Source organism: Protobothrops mucrosquamatus, unplaced genomic scaffold (genome assembly GCF_001527695.2).
Source record: "Protobothrops mucrosquamatus isolate PMUCROS unplaced genomic scaffold, P.Mucros_1.0 scaffold2981, whole genome shotgun sequence".
NCBI classification, from domain to species: Eukaryota; Metazoa; Chordata; class Lepidosauria; order Squamata; family Viperidae; genus Protobothrops; species Protobothrops mucrosquamatus.
Window position 1 is genome coordinate 26,045 of NW_015389001.1, and position 21,017 is coordinate 47,061.

At 54.6% G+C, this 21,017-nt stretch overlaps 2 protein-coding genes across 2 annotated transcripts in view; both read right to left on the minus strand.

Annotated features, from left to right (window-relative positions):
• The window catches only part of LOC107296799 (GPI ethanolamine phosphate transferase 3), a 19,725-nt gene extending 11,377 nt beyond the window's left edge, over nucleotides 1-8,348 (minus strand). Inside the window, exons 1-7 of the mRNA XM_029286147.1 lie at nucleotides 8,270-8,348; nucleotides 5,859-5,958; nucleotides 4,185-4,243; nucleotides 3,813-3,914; nucleotides 2,844-2,978; nucleotides 2,321-2,465; nucleotides 1,822-2,103 (exon numbers count right to left, since the gene is read on the minus strand). Of these exons, the coding sequence (XP_029141980.1) occupies nucleotides 1,822-2,103; nucleotides 2,321-2,465; nucleotides 2,844-2,978; nucleotides 3,813-3,914; nucleotides 4,185-4,243; nucleotides 5,859-5,958; nucleotides 8,270-8,344 (898 nt within the window). The 5' untranslated portion in view covers nucleotides 8,345-8,348. The remainder of the gene's footprint in view (nucleotides 1-1,821; nucleotides 2,104-2,320; nucleotides 2,466-2,843; nucleotides 2,979-3,812; nucleotides 3,915-4,184; nucleotides 4,244-5,858; nucleotides 5,959-8,269) is intronic.
• Nucleotides 8,349-11,113: 2,765 nt separating this feature from the next.
• FAM214B (family with sequence similarity 214 member B) lies at nucleotides 11,114-19,631 on the minus strand. The gene is made up of 7 exons (XM_029286148.1): nucleotides 18,657-19,631; nucleotides 15,475-15,533; nucleotides 15,203-15,293; nucleotides 14,828-14,986; nucleotides 14,413-14,481; nucleotides 13,850-14,040; nucleotides 11,114-11,267 (listed from the first exon to the last, which is right to left on the minus strand). Exons 1-7 carry the CDS (start codon nucleotides 19,629-19,631, stop codon nucleotides 11,114-11,116), a joined length of 1,698 nt encoding a protein of 565 aa, XP_029141981.1.
• Between the last annotated feature and the right edge of the window lie 1,386 nt (nucleotides 19,632-21,017).

Sequence of the window (21,017 nt, forward strand, 5' to 3'; positions counted from 1 at the left end):
AGAGTGGGTCTCCTCAGGGTGCCGTCGGCCAGACAGTGCCGGCTGGCGACCCCAAGGGGGAGGGCCTTCTCGGTGGGAGCTCCCACCCTCTGGAATGAACTGCCCCCAGAGATCAGGGTGATCCCTGATCTCCCTTCCTTCCGCCGCGCCCTTAAGACATGGTTATTCCAGCTTGCAGGACTGGCCTAGGGGAATTTTTTAGAGGGGGTTTTAATTATATTTTAATTAGATCATAGTTAAATATTTCCTTTTTAATTAATTTTAATCTTGTAATGTATCTGTGTATTTTTACTTGATTGTTAGCCGCCCTGAGTCCGCAAGGAGAAGGGCGGGATATAAATTTAATAAAATAAATAAATAAATAAATAAACAAACAGTTCTTGGTGGTTAATTAAAGTACATCTGGAAGAATAGGATAGGGAATAGGATAGGATAGGATAGGATACGGAATAGAATGGAATGGAATAGGGAATAGAATAAGGAATAGAATAGAATAGAATAGAATGGAATAGAGTAAATAGAATAAGGAATAGAAGAGAATAAAAAATAGAATAGAATAGAATAAGGAATAGAATAAAAAATAGAAAAGAAGAGAAGAGAATAAGGAATAGAACAGAATAGAATAGAGACAGAGTTGGGACCTTGGAGGTCTTCTAGTCCAACCCCCTGCCCAGGCAGGTAACACTATACAAATGGTTGTCCAGTCTCACCTTGAAAATCTGCAGTGTTTAAGAAGAGATTGGACAATCATTTGTCTGAAGTGGTACACGGTATAGGGTCTACTCACACCCTAAATCCAAAGTTTCAGGGATCAACAGCTAGATTTCCCAGCCAGAATGAACACCGTTTATGTCTGACAGGCTTTTTGGATTGATATGACTGTGTGAACCACTGAGCCATGCCGAACTTCCAAGATTTCTGAGGAAATGACATCTTTTCAGTCATGATAAGTAGGAAAAAAAAGCCTAAAAACACACTCCATTCTCCTGGAGGTGGGACGGCTATGCCGTCCTGACTTTGCACCCAACATCAAAGTGCTCAAAGGTCCTAGCACAGGGGTTTTCAATCTGTGGCCTGTAGATCCCTGGGGGGGGGGCATAATGTCATCACAGGGGGATCCACCAAGGCTTGGAGAAATGTTATGATTTAAATCTTAAGTCTTGGGGGTCCGTGGGCATGGTCCATGGCCACAAAAGGTATTTAAAGGGGGTCCATGGTGAAGAAAAGGTTGAGGACCACTGACCTGGAACAATCTGGGGGGGGACCACCCCCCAAGTCAAACGTGCAGGGGCGGATCCCAGAGCCTCAGATCATGGGCCAAAGGTGGAATGGCACAGCCTAACCACCAATCAAGTCCCTTTGTCCCAGAGGGAGACCGTCTTTCAGGTTGCTGGCCCGGTTCTGCCATAGAGCCCGAAGGGTCGCCTGGAGGCGAGGGGAGGTCACTGGGGCCAGCTGATACCTGGAGGGGGCTCTTGCTCAGCTTGCGACCAAGAGCTCGACCAGCCGAGACCCGTCGCAGAAAGAGGACACGAGCGAGAAGGGAAAACGAACGCTTGGGGGCTGCTCAAGGGGCAGAGACTGGACGCCCGGCGAGGAGGGCACCTTCAGGAGGGGGAAGTCAGAGGGGGGGTCTTTCCAGGCTAACCAGCAGCAGCGAATAGGAGACCCCCCGCCCGCCCATAAAGAAGCACTTGCGACTCTCGCGAAAGCAGGAGGCGAGGCTGAGCGAGGGCAGGGGAGCCTGGGCAGACTTCAGCCTTCCACTTTCCTTCAAGAGGACTAGCGCCCCACCGAGCCGCCCCCCCCCGGGCTTCCCACCATTGCTGGCCAGCTGCCAGAGCAGGTTGTCCTCGTGGATGGCGTAGGAGGCGAAGTTGCTGCCGGCGTCCACGAAGGTGGGCAGCGAGCCGGTGGTCAGCGCCTTCAGCCGCTGCATCGTGGTGGTCGGCGGGTCGGCGCGGAAGCGGTAGAGGCGGCCGTGGCGGGGCTGCTGGAGCGTCAGGCGGTGCANAAAATAAATTGCAGCTGCTCTCCTCCCCATGGGAGGGAGGAGGCCTGGGTCTTCCATGAACCAAGGGCAGCACCCTTGCTCCAGGCTGCCTGGAAGGAGTCTTTAGCTGAAGTGCCAGGCCTCCCTCGAAGAAGGCCGGGACCTCCAGCATCTGTGCTTGCCCCAAAGATGTCTCCTTCTGGGCTCCCATTCCCTCAGTGCTTCTGACCCACCCATGCCAGGTATGGGCACCCCACATGGCAGAGGAAAACACTCGTGCTTTGGGCCAAGCCTCCTTGCCGCGAGCCGTTTCTGAGCTCTCCGTACCAGAAGCCTGGTTGATCCGCTCTGTTTTCTCAGCCTCTGAAGCCAGGATCTGGGCCTGCTTCCTCCCCTCAGCCACGTTGATGGCCGATTCTCGAATCCCTTCGGACTCCAAGACGGTGGCCCTTTTGCGCCTCTCGGCCTCCACCTAAGAGCAACAGGGGGCCCTTTTAGTGGGGATCTTCTCGCCTCTTGGCAAAAGGGCCTGTCTGTCTGCACAAGGACCCCCCAGGCTAGGACTGCAGGAGTTCAGCTGTTGCTGCTGCCCTGGGGCTTAGAAGGCATTGCTCCCCCCCCCCTCTGGAAGTCCCGAGCCCCAAACCCTGTGCAAAGACAGGGCCAAGCCAGATCAGGGAGGCCACTCCTTTTTGGAAAGATGACCTGCATCGACTTCATTTCAGCAACAGCCAGCCAGTTGATAAAAGGAGACCCATCAGAATGAAGAGAGCCAAGTACCAAGCGGCTCCACAGCCGTAGGACGGTGCCGGCTGGAAAGGCTTCCTTTAGCCAGGAATGCCATACTGACCTGCATCTGCATGGACTCCTTCACCCGGGGGGGCACGTGGATGTCCTTGATTTCGTAGCGCAGGCACCGGATGCCCCAGTAGTCCGAGGCCTGGTTGATGGAATCCACAATGCTGGAATTGAGGGATTCACGCTCCTGGACGGAACAAGGGTGGAGTCAGAGAGTCCAGAAAGGGCAGAGCAGAAAGGCAACCCTGGAGCCCATGGGGTTCCTTGGCCCGGCCCTGCTCAGGCCCACCGAACCTATGGACCGGAAGCAGCCAGAGTGTGCAACCGGGCAGATGAAGCATCTCAGCGTGGATTCTGCAATCACCCTCCACATTCTTCAGAAGTTGCTGAGCTGCCCCCCTTTGGCTTTTGCCTCAATAGGTTTTTTTAGTCAGAGGAAAAGGCCAGGTAGCTCTCTTCAATCAAACACCCTGTGCACTGACAGCTATCTGGTTAATCTAGATTATCTACATAAAATCCTGGGGAGGCCGCCCCTGTGTCAGGGCTGCCATCTTCAGCATACCTCACTTAGCTGGCATCCTGCCATAAAACGGGGAGGGGGAGGATGGGGTAAGATTGGGGAGGTAGGAGGGGAGAATGACAGGGCGACAGGAACCAGAGGTGTCAATCCAGAACCGACCGGCGGAAGGCCAAAACTCCACCAAAGAGGCGCCAAACCTCAAAACCGTTCCCAAAACATTTAATTCGAACATTATTGGACATCGACAGACTGGTCAAGGGCCAGGGGAGAGGGAAAAACGCAGGCTTTGCACGGCAATATTCAGATCCAGCTTTGCTTATGCTGTAATGGTTTGACTTTAGTAAAAGTAAACCTTTCACAAATGGAGACGAGGGTCTTTCTTTCCTAAATGTCCAAGTCGGGACAAGCCTGACACTCTGCTCTTCTCTTGTCCGCTATTAAACAGTGCATAGTGTGTGTGTGGGGTGTGTGTGTGTGTCTTCCTTCTCTTCTGTTGCTTACCCGGAAGACTTTATCCAGGGAGAGCTTGCCCAGCTCGGATCGCATGGTAGTCTGGGCAAGCTGAGTGACGGCATACTCGGGATCCTCCACCCCGTAGCTAGCCTAGAGGAGGAAGAGGGACATCGGACGGAAGGAACAGGAAATATGTGAATTTCTTCCAGGCCAGGCAGAAGGGCCAGACCCACAATCAAGGGAAAAGGCCTTGACTTTCTGAGCCCGAGGTCGTCCCGGCCCTAGAGAACATCAACCCAAAAGAGATCCTTCTGCTTTCATCTGCCAAACCTCCAAAATCCACGGAGGAAAAGCAGTTCTGAGAGCCCCACACAGCCACTGAGAACAGTCCCCGTTCTGTGTGGAGCTTCCGCTTGGTACCTTGTAAGGATTCATGATGCGCAGGTAGAGAACCCCGTCGATCTGGAGGGTCACGTTATCTGCAAGGACACAGGAATTCTTTCAGGACAAAGGGAACTTCTATCATCTATACAGCAAAGCTTTAGGGAAGGCCCAGATGCCAGAAAGCAATCCGGCACTTGGACCGCTAACACAAGGCTCCTGCTTTTTCAATCAAAACAAAGAGCAAAAGACCCCGCAAGCATCAAACGTCCAAGGCACTGGGCTAAAGGCTGCCTTCGGAGTCCATCTGCCCTTGGAGCGGACGACCCTGACCCGTTTCTGCTCTTATGTTTAGTCCAAGGACATCAGCGGCCCTCTGAACACCCCCCAGCTTTCTGCTTTGTCATTCCGAAGGGGGTTTTAAAGTCATTGCATGCGGCCTTGAATAATTTCAATTAGGCAGCCCCGAATTATTATCATTGCCACAATGTTTTGTGTCAAGAGTTTGGACAGCTCATCCTGGAAAACTTTATAGTGTTTTTATGCTCCAACAGGGGCTACGAAACCAGACTGACAAGTACAGGCAGTCCTTGACTTACAACCACAACTGAGACCAAACATTTCTGCTGGTAAGCAGGGCAGGTGTTAACTGAGTCTTGCCCCATTTTACAACCTTTCTCGTCACAGTTGTTAAGCCAATCACTACAGCTGCCAAGTGAATCACACGGTTGTAAAGCGAATCCATCCCCCCCCCCAACTTTGGTTGTTGGAAGCCAGCCAGAAAGGTCGCAAAAGGGGATCCCATTGTTGTGATTCCTCGCCAGCCAGTGGATCCGGCAGCTGAGTGATGACTCAGAAGGAGAGGCCTGGAGTGACATTAGAGTCAGAGGAAGGCTCTGAGGAGCTCCAAGACTTACAGTCGGACAAGGAGCCTGGCTCCTCTACTCGCACTCAGGCTGAGACACAGCTGTGCTGGGAGTCTGAGTTGGACAGTGATGACTTACAGCTGGGAGCTATCCAGGATGCACGTAAACGCCGGCAAGAAAAGAGAGTAGGACAAAGGAATGCAATGGGACAGCTCCAAAGGCAAAGGAGAAGGCATTAGGAAGCCACACCTTGGCTGAATTATAAAAGGGAAGGTGTGGTTGCCGAAGGTATCTATTTGTGTCAAGGATCAAGTTTCTGTGAACTGTGTTTGTTTGCCTTGGACATTGACTCAGGTCTGTGAATAATAAAAAGGGGATTGGTTTTTTTCCTGCAGTTCCAGCCTGCTTGTTGGAAGAGGGATTTCTCGTGAGCTTAACAAGGACTCACGTACGTAGGCTGGGACAGAACACATGTGACCCCGGACTCTGCAACTGTCATAAATATGAGCCAGCCACCAAGTGTCCCAATTTTGATCACATATGTGCTGCAATGGTAGTTAAGTGTGAAAAACGGTCCCAAGTCACATTTTTTCAGTGTTGTTGGAATTTTGAACGGTCACCAAATGAACTGTTGTAAGTCGAGGACCACCTGCACTGAGTGTGACCCGTTCCGTGGTGCAGCCTTTTCCTGAAGGAACTAATGCAGCCGGCAAACCAAAAGAATCAAAGCTGCCTTGACTCAGTTGGGCTGATCTCTGAATGCACAGCAGACCGGCCCCTTCCTTCCCCCCCTCCCCAGGGCTTCTGGTCCCCCAGCTCCAACTGTCCCCCAGTCTGGCCCTCTCACCATGGGTAACAGCCGACTGCTCTGGCACGTTGATGACAATTTCCTTGAGGCTCTGGACGTAGCGGATGCGGTCTAGGAGTGGGATGAGGAAATTCAGTCCCTGGCAAGGATCAGCAAAGGACAAGAATCATCCTTTTCTCTATCTATATATAATCATCTCAGGCTGTCCAACAATCACAGCATCACAAGGTTGGAGGGAGCCAGTCAAAAGCCTGTCTAATCTCTGCTAGAAAACCTCACGATGAAACAGCCACCACCAAGGTCATCTAGTTCAGGGGTCCCCAACCCTCGAGCCGTGGACTGGCACCGGGCCACGGCATGCCAGAAACCAGGCTGTGCAAACAAGCAAAATCCCATCCATGGGATGCAGGCAGTAGATGAAACCACACCCCCTCCGGTCAGTGAAAAACCTCTCTCCACGGAACCAGTCCCTGGTGCCCCAAAGGTTGAAGACCTCTGATCTAGTCTAAGCCTCTGTAATATGCTGCAAAACCAAACAGACCCTCCTTAAAGAGCCTGCTGTCCGGCCTCTTCTTAAAACCCTCCAGGCTGCTGTTAGCCCTTTGGAAAAGCAGCTGCAGCCAGGCAGAAATGCTTCCCACCCTCTTCCCCAAGGCTTGGCTCAGCCCTCGTCCTTTGCCCCGAAGTGTACAATCTGAGAAAGCTGAGATTAGCTGGGCTCATTTATTCCCCACACTATTTATACTCACAAGCATCTGCAGTGACATCCAACTGTCTGGCTCAGTGGTTCTCAACCTATAGGTCTCGACCCCATTTGGGGTCGATCGACCATTTCACAGGGGTCGCCAAGCAAGGCTGTCCGCCATTTTTTTTGTCCACCATTTTTTCCCCTTTTCCGGCGGGTGCCTTACCTCCCTTGGGCTGGGCCAGCTGGTGGTCGGCCTGCTCCGTCTCTGCCGCTTGCCAGCTACACCTCGGCCGGCGCAGGGGGCGGAACCACGCATGTGCGGCGCTGCCGGGCAGGGAAAGTCCTCGACTTACGACCGGTTGGGTAGTCCCCGACTTACGACCGGTTTAGTCCCCGACTTACGACCGGTTTAGTCCCCGACTTACGACCGGTTGGGGGTCGCGGCATTAAAAAGGTTGAGAACCACTGGTCTGGCTAATTGGGCCACACTCTGGCATTTTTTTAGGAACATGCTCAAGTCCATAGGTGGCCCACCTCCACCAGCACCATCCTCAACTGACAAAGATAAACCTAGCTCCAACTTTTTCTGGCTATGTGGGAGGAAAGGGAGTACAGGCAGTCCTCAACTTACAACAGTCATTTAGTGACCGTTCAACATTACAATGGCACTGAAAAAAGTGACCGATGAACGTTTTTCATACTTATGACTGTTGCAGCATTCCCATGGTCACGTGATTTACATTCAGATGCTTGACACCTGACTCGTATTTAGGATAGTTGCAGTGTCCCAGGGTCACGTGATCCCCTTTTGTGACCTTCTGACAAGCCAAGTCAAAGGGGAAGCCAGATTCATTTAACAACCATGTTGCTGACTTAACAACTGCAGGGATTCATTTAACAAATGTGGCAAGAAAAGTCGTATAAAATGGGACAAAACTCATTTAACAAATTTCTTGCTTAATAACATAAATTTGGGGCTCAGTTGTGGTCGTAAGTTGAGGACTACCTGTAAGAAGACAGCAAGCAGATGAGGAAGGGGCCATGCCATCTCTGAGCATGGAACGGGAAAGCAAAAAGGCTGCCAGGACCCCAAGCTCTCCTAAACAGCTCCTTGTGCTGGACTCCTGCCTGGAGGCTCAGCTGGAGCGCTCAATGGCAACATGGCGCTTTCCCTGTCCCCATAGGAGGAGGGGGAGGCCCCAGAGCAGGCGACCAGAGCTGGGCAGCCACCGTGCTGAGGCAGCATCTGATCCTAACAAGTGCAAGAACGTTTGGAAGGAGGCAAAAGCTTAAGGCCCCTTCATGGGCTGGGAGACCTGTTCGCTTGAAGGACGGAGTATTATTTACGTGGCTGCACCAGCTTGCGAGGCTCAGCAAGGCAGAGGCAGCCCATAGCAACGACCCATAGTTGGGGGAGGAAGCCTCGCGCTCCCTTTCCCCCTAGCACAGCCTCCCTGGACTAGAAGGGATCCGGGAGGCCTTCCCGCGATTGCCGGAGGGCTCAGAGGGCTGCTGCTGTTGCTAAGAGCTGAAAAGCACGCCCAGCAGGGCCCGATCCTCCGGCCCAGCGACCAGGGGGCTCAGCAGAGGACCGCTGGGGGACCACACTGTACAAGCGGCCGGGGCTCGCAAGAGATGGAGATCTTCAGGCGGAGCCGGGCGCCGTTTCGCTGGAGAGCCTCCCCCCGCAATGGTGCCCGACTAGATGCCCTCCGGGGATCTCCCCAGCACAAACACACACCCGCTGCCCCGCGGCTCTCACCGGCTCGAGGATGCGGTGGAAGCGGCCCATGCGCTCCACCACCCAGGCCTCCTGCTGCGGCACGAAGAGCACCATCGTGTTCATAGGCAGCCCCGAGGCGCTCCTCCGCGGCGACGATCCGGTACCCGCCCGACGGGCGCCCTGCAAGGACCACCAGGGAGAGGCTGGGGAGGCGCGGGGGAGGAGAGCCCGCCCCGCCCCCTCAGCGCTCACCTCCCCAGCATCCCCTGCCCGCGCCCGCCCGGCCCAGCCGCCCACCTCCCGCAGCAGGGGCCGCAGGCTGGAGACCCCGCGCGCCGCCCGCAGCGCCAGCATCGTGTCGCCCGCCCGCCCAGTGCCGGTCCGCTGCTCCAAGACCTCCGCCGCGCTTCCGCTTCCGGGAAGAAACCCGCCGGGGCGCCAGACCGTTTTCTCAACCAATGGGACGTCGGCTGCTCGGTTCCTCCCGTCACGCTCCGGAGGGAAAACAGTTCCGCGCGGCCATTGGTTCCGCCCCGCAAAAGACCCCGGCGTCCCTCCGGACGAAAGTCCCGGGAGCCTCCGTCGGGGGGCGGCCTCGAGGGGCGGCCCCAGAGATTTCCGGCGCTTCCGCATCGGAGCGCGTCCGTGGCTCGCCATCGCAGGCCTTTCCGGAGGTCGCGGCCCATCAGAGGCCCGAGAGCAGCGAAAGAAGCCCCGGGCGGGCAGAGCCGCCGAAGGGTCCGAGAGGGAGGGATGCAGCCAGGCTGTCCAATGGAAACGTGGACCACATTTCCAAGTCTTAATGCAGGCGAAAATCAAAACTAGCGCCTCCCGAGAAACGTCTCTTGTCCCACAGGGTCTCTCAGCGGGAGGAAATGCGACTGCCAAGCACCGGATTTACAGGCCGGAGCCCTTCAGGCCTGTTTTCCTCCAATGAAAGAAAGCCCACGCGTGATGTTGGCTGTCTTTCCCATTAAAGGACCCCCCCTCTCTCTTCCCTTTCGGCAGATGCTTCCATGTAGTTGCACAGCCGCCCTTTAACCCACTTTGGTCGCTCGGAAGAGTCTCCCAGGAATGGATGGGTGAAGCCAAATAACTGCACTTAAGACTTATATACCGCTTCAGTGCTCTGCAGCCCTTTCTAAGCCATTTACAGAGTCAGCCTGTTGCCTGCAACAATCTGGGTCCTCATTTTACCGACCTCCGAAGAACAGGGCTGAGTCAACTTTGAGCCCCATCAGGATCGAACTCCTGGCTGTGGGCAGAGTTTGCCTACAATGCTGCATTCTAACCATTGTGCCACAATGAAAGGTGTCTCTCTCCAGTTGCTTCTCACCTGGAAAATTGCACTGATGCGGCACAGCTGGAAGCCTCCAGAGGTTGGGAGGGGCGGAGACAAATCAGTCACAAATCTTATTGGCACCAAAGGCATGGCACTTTCCTTCCCACACTACCCAGTCTGGCCCAACTCCTGCTGTTATAGAGAGTGAGGCTTCCTTAAGGAATTTGGCCAACAAGAGAGTTCAATAAATCTCTCATGTGTCAGTGGCGACTGTCCTCCAATTAAAATGGGCTGATTCCCCCCCCCCAAAATAAGGTCACCCAACAGTCCAAACCTGCTTAACTGTCTCATTTCAGCCCCATCCCATTCAGTGGAATCAGACTCTCTTGAAAATATCAAGGCAGGCAGACATTTTTTCCAAACACACATTTATAGATTTTTTTTCTGTTTCAAAAAAAAGGAAAGAGAAGGGAGAAAGTATTCCATACATTTCTGCCTGTCTCTCTTTCTTTCCTTTTAAATATAAATATTTTCAAGTCTCTGTAATTGTAGCCCCTTTCATCACACCTGCTCCCTCTTGAGAGAACAATGTAGGAGATGCAACCCAAACCAAAATGATACCAGGAGAACATAATGCTTGGGGCAACAGGGAGCAGAACTGTCCCTCAAAAGAGGCCTGGGCTTCACAGCAAGGCTTCCTTTCTTCTAAACTGGTGCAGCTCCAACTAGGACAGATTCAAAGCTATCCATGGACCCCTCAAACAGCTCCTCCTGCCTTACCATCTCCAACTTGGTTGGTGCCCTCAGCAGAAGCACCCACACGGGTGGTGATAGTTCAGTTCACAAAGCAAAAACTTACACTGATTCACAAACCCTGCTTCATACCTCCAGAGATCAACTGTCTGAATTTTCTTTGGGTCACACACGCACTGTGTGTGGACCAGAACTGGGGGCTGAGAGGCCAGCATGAGCCTCTCTAGGTGACCCAAGGGCCTGGTGTTGTACAGCTGGTCCAGGGGAAGAGGAGGGCGCCTGAAGCAGCAGCCAGGAGGAAAGACACCCCCTCTCCTTGGAGTGTTACAGCTTTCATGGCTTCCTGGGAAAGGGGAGCAGTTATGCTTGATCTGTTCGCCTTGCACGGCTGTCTTCAACTCCCTTCTGCAAGCTAGCTTGGATGGGGCTCCAATGCCTCTCCTGCATGGTGATCCAACTCGATTCCTAAAAAGAGCACCTTCCCCATGAAGTCCCTGGAGACAAAGACCACCTCCCAGTTCTGCACATACTTTTGCGTGGCCCAGACACCTAGGCACCCTGCCCGCCTACCAAAGCCAGCAGGGGCCCATTCCCTGTGGCAACCTGCCCCCCCTTCTTCTTCCCTTTCTGCCCAGCCTCCTGCACCCTGCACAGAATTGTACCAGCCACCAAAACAAGAGGTTGAGATGTGCTGCATTTGTGATCCTGGCTGGGCTGGATCCAATGACTGAAACACGGCTCTGGGAAAAGGCCTGGCTCTCCCTGCTCCAGCTGCGCGGAAGCGTCTCCAACCCCCCCCCCCCGCCCCATCTCTGCTTGGGCAAAGTGCTGCTTCCCGGCTCCCTCCTTCAAGCCCGGGGAGAATAGCAGGGGTTGCGGGGCAGTTCCGTGAAAGACTTCAGCTCGTAAGGGATCCCAGAGTCCATCTCGATAGACTTGCGCGAGAAGAGTAACCGGATGTTGTCGTGCAGGTAGATCTTCCCCGACTTGGAACTGTGGAACCTGGGAAGGGAAACAAGAGACTCTTCAGAAGAGCCTGCGGGGTGGGGAGATCCAAGGCTGCTGCTCCGGGGGGGGGGGAACAGGGGGTCCATTTGGGAACCAAGGCATATTTGCCTGCAATGGGGGTGGGTGGAGAGAACCTGGGCAGCCAGCACAATACTCTGTACAGTCCTCAACTAACAACAGTTCATTTAGTGACCATTCAAAGTTACAACGGCACTGAGGAAAGTGACTTATAACCATTTTTTTTTCACACTTATGACTATTGCAGTATCCCCAGGGTCACGTGATCAAAATCCGAATGCCTGGGCATTCTATTGGGCATTATGGATAATTTGGATCAAAAAGAAATGAAATTGATGTTGTACTGTATAACAGCAGCAAGGACATTAGTTGCTCAAAATTGGGAAAAAAAGACGTTACCAACTATGGATGATTGGAGACAGAAGGTATCGTATTTTGCAGAGATGGCAAAAATATCCGCATACCTGAAGGATCACTCTCAGGAGAAATTTATTTCAATGTGGAGAAGATGGATAGATTATATTCAGAGAAAATATGAACTGAATAATTATCAAGTAGCTTTTGATTAAAAAATCTTTTTTTTTTACATATATATATATATACAACAAATATTGATATATTTATAAAATTTGTATGTATTTTAATGTTATTTTAGAGTCACAGTAAGTTTATACTAGTGTGTAGTAATAATGAGTAGCTTTGGATAGAATGGGATTATTGTTTGTTTATTTCCTGGACCAGCTCTGGGAAGTCTTGGGGGGGGGAGGGGGAAAAGGGAATAGATAGGTATATGAATTGATGTATTGTAGATTTATATGTGATTTTTTAGGGAGGTGTCCGGTGGGTACCCCAACTGCACCAGATGGGATGGTTGAGAGAGGAAGGGATGTAGGTAGAGAGGGAGGAAGGAGGAGAGGTTGTAGGTCAGGGGGGAGGAAGGCGTGGAAAGTGAAAGAGGGGGGTGCAGGGGGGGACACCGGACACGTCCATGAATGTATTGAGTAGTGTTATTTTTTCTTGTTTTTTGGTTGATATTGTGATTAAATGCACCATATTTATGTTATTGTTTTTAATTGAAAAATTAATAAAAATTAAAAAAAAAAAATCCGAATGCCTGGCAACTGGTTCATATTTATGACGGTCGCAGTGTCCCTGGGTCATGTGATCCTTCTTTTGTGACCTTCTGACAAGCCAAGTCAATGGGGAAGCCTGATTCACTTAACGACTGTCTTACTACCTTAACAATGGCAGTGATTCACTTAACAACCGTGGAAAGAGAGGGCGTAAAATGGGGCAAAATTCACTTAACAATTTTCTCGCTGAGCAACAGAAATCTTTGGCTCAGTTGTGGTTGTTAAGTCAAGGACTACTTGGATATAAGCTTAGGGCCCAGTTAGAAGAGCTGCCCGAGGACAGAGGCCAGGCGATGGGCTAAAAACTGCCGTATCCCTATCCAGCTGCTGCCCAGAGACCCCCAGTGAGGGAAACTCGCAATCAGACCCAAGGGAAATAACAGCTCCGTCATCCGTTTGTGAGCAAAGAGCAATAAAAAGGGATGCAGCCCTAAGATGATGCTTGTGGTTCGTTCTGAAACAGTTAATCCTGGTTCATTGGATTAGGGCGCATCTAACTGGTTTAGGCAACTCGGAAGGAAAAAGATAAGAGGAGGTTCAGCCAAGGTGTGGCATAATCCCATGCCCTGCTTTCCTGGCCCACTTTGGTCTGGGCAGCGGAAGAGCCCAATTCTTTCAAACTGGATTTCTACCCTGTCCCAACCAGGTCTCTGAGCTGATCCGTAACAAGGAGACCCAAACCAGCCTGAAGAACGGGTGCACAGGAAAGACACCCCCCTCCCCCGGTCTTTCTCGGCTGCTTCACCATGCCACGGTCCCTGAGTCCACCAGTGTGGTTCAGGTTAATTTTATTTGTTTGTTTTGTTTATTTATGAAATTTGTCGGCCATCTCGTATCCAACGACTCTGGGTGGCTTGTTCTAAAATGGTGCTAAACCACATCCAAAATAAGCCCAACCATCAGCTCGGGTGGGGGCACAGAATGTTTGTACTGCTGCCTCCCAAGGAGCCCAAAATCAAACCTCTGTGCGAAAGGAGGCCGACTCTCTGCTGGTATTCGAACCCACCTCTGAATGCACCTGCGCGAACCCAGAACAGGTGCTGATATATGGCTAAATCTGGCCTCTCTCTCTCTGCCAACACCTGCCTCCTGCTTCCCACCACCCCCACCCCAGCCCAAATCTGGGAGAAGATTTGGGGGTGTTTTCCTGGTGGCAAGCCACAGTGGGATGGGATGGGCTGGAAGAGTGAAACAAATGCAGCGGAATCCACCAATCCCTCCCTCCCTCCCACTCCCTGGGCCACAAATGAAAAAGGCCGCATTTGCCCTCCTTATGCCCAAGCTGGGGGCAGTGACCGCTGCCGGACAGCCGCGGGGCCGTGAGAAAGAGCTGAGAACCGCTCCGAGCACAGAAGGTTCAGGCCCTGCTCTCCCGGGCCTCAGCAAAGCCCCAGAGGCAGCCCCGCTCGGCTCCCCCGTCCTCACCTCAGGTGCATCAGGTAGCAGAGGACCCGCTTGGGCTGCTCTGCAAGATCCGAGGCGGAGGCCTCCCCCTCGCCCACCGGCACCAGGAAGATGCGATGGCGCAAGAAGGTGACGTGGTTGGCAGGCATGTCGTGGAAGTCGTAGGTCACCAGGAACATCTTGACCACCGTCTTATTGGGGTTGAATAAGGTCTGGAACGGGAGAGGAGTCAGTGGGGAGGGAAGGAGGGGAGGCCGGCAGCTGCTCGTGGGTCTTGTGGGTCTTGCCAACCGAGGAAGGAAGAAAGGCAGGAGCTGCCGTGACATGGTTGGTTGGGAGTGGGGCTCTTCGCCCGGCCTCCCCCTGCCATGTCTTCCGTCCTCACCCCCTTCTCTCTGCTCTGCTCTCTTTTCTCTGTAGAGAAAAGGAGGAGAGAGGGGAGGAGGGGAGGGGAGGGGAGGAGAGGAGAAGAGGGAAGGAAGAGGAGGAGGGGAGAAGAAAGGGAGAGGAGAGCCAGGCTGGCCCCAGCTCCAGGCTATTCCCCACAAGCCAGAGCCCCCTTCATTCCTCCCACCGCCACTCACCACTTGGATGGTGCCCGTCCTGGGGATGCTGTAGCCCTTCTTTCCCAAGGCTTCCAAGTCAATGACTCCCTACGGCACAAAGGAGGCACGAGGACATCGTCAGAAAAGGCGGGATGTGGCCAGTTGCCACATGAAATTCCCTTGGGGAGCCCCTTGCTGGTGGAATCGGGGGGCCGGGAGGAAGCCCATCGTGAGCTGGGTGCTCCTACAGCAGACTGCCTTCCCTGGGTCAGTCCCCAGCACGCCCCCCCCTCCCCAAGTCTCTGGCATTTGTTCAACCACCCGCACAGACCCGGCGGGATCTTGAAGGAGAGGCCGCTGCCAGCTGCCTGCCTGCTCACCTCCAGCCTTCCCAGAGCAAATGCAGGGCTGGTTTAGGGCTCCCCTCCCAGCCCTCCTCCCAGCAGCCACTCACTAGAAATGGGGAGGGGGCGTTGTGCTCGGCTATGTCGAAGTAGGTGACCTCCACCGGCAGGGTGGCGTGCTGCGGGCAGTAGGATCCGCTGGCCCCGATCTCTGCGGTGAAGCCTTCGATCCGGCCGGAGGGTGGGAAACGCCCCTTCAGCATTGACTCCTGCCAGGAGGGAGGGGGCGCCGTTTTCAGGAGACGGGGAGCTTGACCAGGATGCCCCCCCATTTCCCAATGAGGACCAAGCTTTTCTCAGCTCAGCCCCCTTGGCAGAAAGGAGGGAGCCACCCCACAGCTTCGTGTTCACATGGGACATTAACGGTCCTTCAGGTGGTGGCCACACTCAAGGCCTCCCCAGACCTGCTCAAGGACCTCGGTTACCTCAAAATTCCCCAGAAGGGCGTGGCTGATGGAGGTGGTGGGGGGCCGCCGGCCCACGAGAGCCCTTCCGGGGCTGCTGCGCAGTTGCCTCCTCCTGCTTGGGGCAGAAGGGAAGTTTCACTCCAGGGGGGCCTCCTCCAGCCCCTCCTGACCCCTGCTGAGAGGGCCACGTGGGCAGCCTTGGGGAGCTCCATGGACAGGCCCCAGGGCCGTCCCACCTTGCTGCAGAGTTTGGAGGCTGCCTCAAAAGTGGGGAGGAGGGGGGGACTCACGGTTTGAGGTGGAGCCCCGCTTTCAACTGAGAAGCACCGGTCCTGCTGCTTGCTGAGCCCTGTACCGGGGAGACCGGAAGGGGAGGTCAGATCCTGCCGCTCCACCCAAAGCCCCTGCCTCCAATACAGGACCCCCTCTGGAGCAGATCGCTCCTCCTGGGAGCAGCTGGGCACTTACAGCTCCATCGCCCCGTTGAGAGGCGAGGAAGAGAGACAGCCCACATGGGTCACCTTGGAAGCCAGTCAAGCCTTAGGAAGGAGGCTGTTTTTCAACCTGCCCAGCCAGCCAGCCAGCCAGCCTTCCTTCCAGAACCAGCACCGTCTGATGGACCCACCTGACCCGCTGCTCTGATGGAAGACCAGTTGAGTTAAACCGGCGCTTCTTGGACCGATTCCCAGAATTCCCTGGGCCAACCTGTCGGTTGGGAAATTCTGGGAGTTGAAGTCCACACATTTTTCGAGTGGCCGAGGTTGAGAAACGCTGAATTATCCCCAGTCCCCCAGAAGGCCTTAGGGTAGGGGTAGGGAACCTTGGCTCTTTTATGACTTGTGGACTGCAAACTCCCAGAATTCCTGAGTCAGCCTGGCTGGTTCAGGAATCCTGGGTGTTGAAGTCCACAAGTCATAAAAGAGCCAAGGTTGCCTACCCCTGGCCTTAGGGACATCTGAAACTTCTCCTCTTCCTACAGCAGGGCTGGTTCAGGAGGAGGACAAAGATGCCACAAGCTCCAGCACAGAACAGGAATGGGCCAGGGAACATGGCTGCTCCGGCCGCTGAGGACGTGCCTGAGTGGGAACCTCAACTCGGGGTCTGTTTGTAACAAAGCATCCACTGCAGCCTTGGCTGCTCGTCAGGCTCAAAAGACCAGGCCCAAACATGAAGGTTCAGTTAAAGTGATTTATTGCTAAAGCCCATGCGTAGGACTCTTCTCAACTTAAGGGTCAGCAACTGGTAAGAGTGAGATAAGGGTCCATGGGATTCAAAGGGGGTTGGGCTAAGTCTGCTTATGACTACAGTAGGGATTCTAGGTAGATTCCTCTTTTCACTCCGCCCTCAGGTTCTGCCACTCCTTCTCCTACACTGCTACCGATATGAAAGCCGGCTATCTGGGGTAGCCTCTCTTGGCCCTGATCACCCAAACTGGGCCTGCAGCAGTCTGAGCACTGGTGACACCCAGGAACAGGAGTGCAGCTACCAAGCAGCTTCCGGTTGGTTTGACCCTTTACCGGGATCACCCACTGCAATTAGATCAGGGGTAGTCAACCTTGGCTCTTTTATGACTCGTGGACTTCAACTCCCAGAATTCCTGAGCCAGCCATGCTGAGGGGAAAGGGAGAGGTTTCCAAGCTGAGCCATGCTGGCTCAGGAATTCTGGGAGTTGAAGTCCACGAGTCATAAAAGAGCCAAGGTTGACTACCCCTGAATTAGATTCTCATTCATTCATTCATTCATTCATTCATTCATTCATTCATTCATTCATTCTCTCTCTCTCTCTCCCTCTTTCTCTCTCCCTCTCTCTCCCTCCCTATCTCTCTCTCCCTCTCTCCCTTTTTCTCTCTTCCCCCCTCCCTCTCTTACAATTATTTTTCCACTATACTTTAAAGTCCCTGCTTTTTATTCAGATTTTTTAATTGCACAGGAGTGTATCTGTCAACAGCCAATTAGATTGCAGTGGGGTAGAAGGGCAGTAAATATGTAAAATGGAGGCCATGCATTCTCCCGCATCTGGGAGAAAATGGAATGTCTGCCCCTCTCCGGAGAGATCCCAGAACTCAACCCAAGGGGGGGGAGAGAAAGAGCAAAGAGGCAGGGGAAAATGGAACTGGGAGATGAGGAGGCGGGAAGGGCTTCCTTTCCTTCCAGGACAAAAGGAGAGAGAGAGACATCTAGCACAATGGGTCCTCAACCCCCGGAGCTGCAGCCAGTTTGGAAATGGGCCACACAAGAGGCAGGCGAGTGTGTAGATGCGTGCGGCTCCATTTGCGCAAGAGAGGCGCACGTGCACAAGTGGAGTGCAAGATCATGCGGGTGACTGCCACTCGCACGGCATCATCCCCTGCCCCCTCCCCCACTGCTCTGCCAAGCTGGAAAGCTCGGGGACCGCTGTCTAGCACAGTGGTTCTCAACCTTTTTAATGCCGCAACCCCAACTGGTCGTAAGTCGAGGACTAAACCGGTCGTAAGTCGAGGACTAAACCGGTCGTAAGTCGAGGACTACCCAACCGGTCGTAAGTCGAGGACTTTCCCTGCCCGGGAGCGCCGCGCATGCGTGGTTCTGCCCCCTGTGCCGGCCGAGGCGTAGCTGGCAAGCGGCAGAGACGGAGCAGGCCGACCACCAGCTGGCCCAGCTCAAGGGAGGTAAGACACCCGCCGGAAAAGGGGGGGGGAAATGGTCGATCGACCCCAAATGGGGTCGCGACCCATAGGTTGAGAACCGCTGCTCTAGCAGGATTTACTCATAGTCTGGGAAAGCCCAGGTGCGTCTGCCACTTACAGAGGCTGGGTCCAATTAGCAGGCTGGGACCTCTCTTTTCAGCTCTAAGCGAGGCTCCTTTGCAGGACTGCAGGGAGTGCCCGAACTCGGGGCTGTCAACGCTGCTAATATTGAATATTCTTGCTTTGACAAAAAATGCAGAACTCTCTGGTACTTTTAGAGTTAATTCAGAGGAGAATGAGAGAGGAGAGAGAAAAGCCCGCAGGAATGGAACGGAAGTGAATCTTTGCCCTCCAGTTTAATTGGTAGATGTGAATCATGACCCCAAAATAGGGGAGGGGAAATGCCTGGAATGTTATGTGCAAAGGAAGGGAAATTCAGATCTTGGCATTTCTCCATGCCGTGCTAACACTCCTTTTACACTAATAAAGGATTAGGTCAGGGGTAGTCAACCTTGGCTCTTTTATGACTCGTGGACTTCAACTCCCAGAATTCCTAAGCCAGCACAGCTGGCTCAGGAATTCTGGGAGTTGAAGTCCACGAGTCATAAAAGAGCCAAGGTTGACTACCCCTGGATTAGGTTAAAAAATGCCTGAAAGTTCTTTGAAGTGTTTCATTAGTCAGACACATGACAGGGGCCCTGCCAGCAAGATGGCACCCCTGTACTCTTTTCCTAGACTACAGCTCCTCACCCCCCAGGTCGGTTTTGGGAGACAAATGGTGCCCCCTCCCTGCCCCAGTCTCTCACCTTGGCTGCTGGAAGCAGGTGGTTCCAGAAAGGGGCGCCCTTGGCATCGGTGCTGCGGCAAGAGGCTGGCACTGTGGGAGAACGCAGAGCCCTCCTTTTGCGTGCTGGTGGAAGGCTCTCTTCCTCCGGGCCGGTGGCCGCCCTTCCTTCAACTGAGGGCAGCAGCTTCCTTTTGGCCGGGCAGCTGGTAGGGCCGCCTGCCGAGAGCTGGCCGCTGGAGCAGGGCGTCTTCTCGGCCGAGCAGAGCCCGTTGGTGCCCAAGCTGGGGGCCTCCGGCGGAGTGTTGGGAGCCTGGGCCTCCAGGGATGGCTGTCCTGGCGGGGAGGATGGGGGTGCAGGGCTGTGCAAATCGTGACTATGTGGGAAACGGGGGCCCCCGTTCTCTTCTGGCTTGGAGTCCATGGCGGGCTGCTCCCCCCACAAGACGGGGGACGAGTCTCTCATGTGCAAAGTGGTGCAAAGCCTGCCAGGCGCCGGCAGCTCCCAGCCTCTGTGCTGGCCGGGACTGGCCTCCTGTCGGTGCTCTACCACTCGCAGGCCGCTGTGGGAGAAGTGCTGGGCGGCGCCCCCCAGGGCCAGCTCGTCCACCAGGAGCCCGTCCTCAATGGCCTCGTCCTCCTCCTCCTCCTCCGTGCCCCAGTGGGCCCTCTTGGCATCCCACTCGGCGCTCTCGGCCACCCACCGGGGCTCCGGGCAGCCCCGCTTGACCGGCTGCCGTCGGGGGCCCCTCTGCTGCGGTAGGGCAGGGCCGCTGCCCCGGGGAGAAAAGATGGAGACCTGGTAGACCTTCTGGCTTCCCAGCTCTGGCGGACTGCAGCCCATCTGGAGGCCATGATGCTTCCAGGTCTGCTGCTGCTGCTGCTGCTCCTCCTCCTCCTCTTCCTCCTCCTCTTCCTGCTGCTGCTGCTCCTGCTCCTGGCTCAGGCCTGTGCTTGGCTGGCGGGGTGGTCCAGGCTCAGCCGTGAGGTGCCTCATGGGGCTGAGCGGGAGGACAGGCTCTAAAGTGCCGTGTGGTCAGGGCGTCGGGCCGAGTCCCCTGCTAGGAAGCGGGCTGCACAGCCACATCTGAAAGGAGAGGGAGAGAAGGCGGGGTTGAGCAAAGCCCCCCGAGGGCCCCTCCCTGCCATTCCCCCCCCCAAGGACGCCTCTCCAGGCCTGAAGCAGGAGCCCTCACCCTGCCCTCCAAGGGGCAGCCCCAGACCCACGGATTTCTCCTCCAGACAGTCTTTCTCAGCTGCAGGCTGCTGCACCTCTGGGGAGCCAATTCTGGGGTCCTGTCCCTCCCCAGTTAGCCAAACCCCAAGGGGAGGGGGTGTCCTGGTACCAGGACACTTTCTCCAAAGGCTCAGAAGCCGAGGGGCCAAGGCCTTCCTGACCCTCCAGCCCTATTGCAAAGGTCCATAGCACCACTCACAGGTTGCCCCTCCCCTTTGAAGAGGTGCCACTGCATCCCACTCACCCCACTGTGCGGGGTCCCGTCCCCTGACCGGCGTGTTCTCCTGCTGCAGCAGCCGATGGTGACTGGTGAAGCTGATTGGGGACACCTGCCACCCCGGCACTCCCCAGAAGCGGCGCGGCTGTCGGGGGATGGTTCCCACCATCACGGGCTCCGGGTCGGTTCTGTCCGCAGAGCACCACAACGTCCCCCCAGGCCAACAAAGCAACTGGGCAGCAGCCCTGGGGAGAGAGGATAGAAAGTCCGCCTGTAGCCTCTTCAAGAGGGAGGGGTCCATGAGGGGAGGTCAGAGAACGCTCCTGGCAGGGAGAGAGGGAGGGAGGAGGAGAAGAAGGGGTCTCTGGACCTCCTTAATAAGGAGGGGGTGACCAGGGATCTTCACACCAGAAAAGGATTCTCTGGTCAATCCACAAATGCGTCCACATAAATCCACCTGGTGGCTTCAGGAATGAAGGATTTCTTAAAGGAGGAGCACATTTCCTCTGTAAAGTAGTGGCTTATGCTTCATCTGGGAAATATCTGAATTGCCCATGGAAAACCTAAATTGGTCGTTTCAGCGATCTGCCTCAGGAGTCTCCAAACTTCAACATGGCTGGCTGGGGAATTCTGGGAGTTGAAGTCCACAAGTCTTAAAGTTGCCAGGTTTGGAGACCCCTGATCTAAATGCTGATTCCCAGGTCCTCTTTTCACCCATCCCTCCCTCTCACCCACCCACCCACCCGGCCTCCTCATCCCTGCAAGGACCAGGTCCAGGCGAGAGGAAGGACAGCCCGACTAGCACAGATTGGCTGAGGGTCCTCTTCTCCTCTGGGTGGACTCTCTTCTAATTGCCCCCCCCCCAAAAAAACACCCTCCCTACAGATACAAGGTTGTGTCCAGAGAACTCCATTGGAATCAAGGTCATG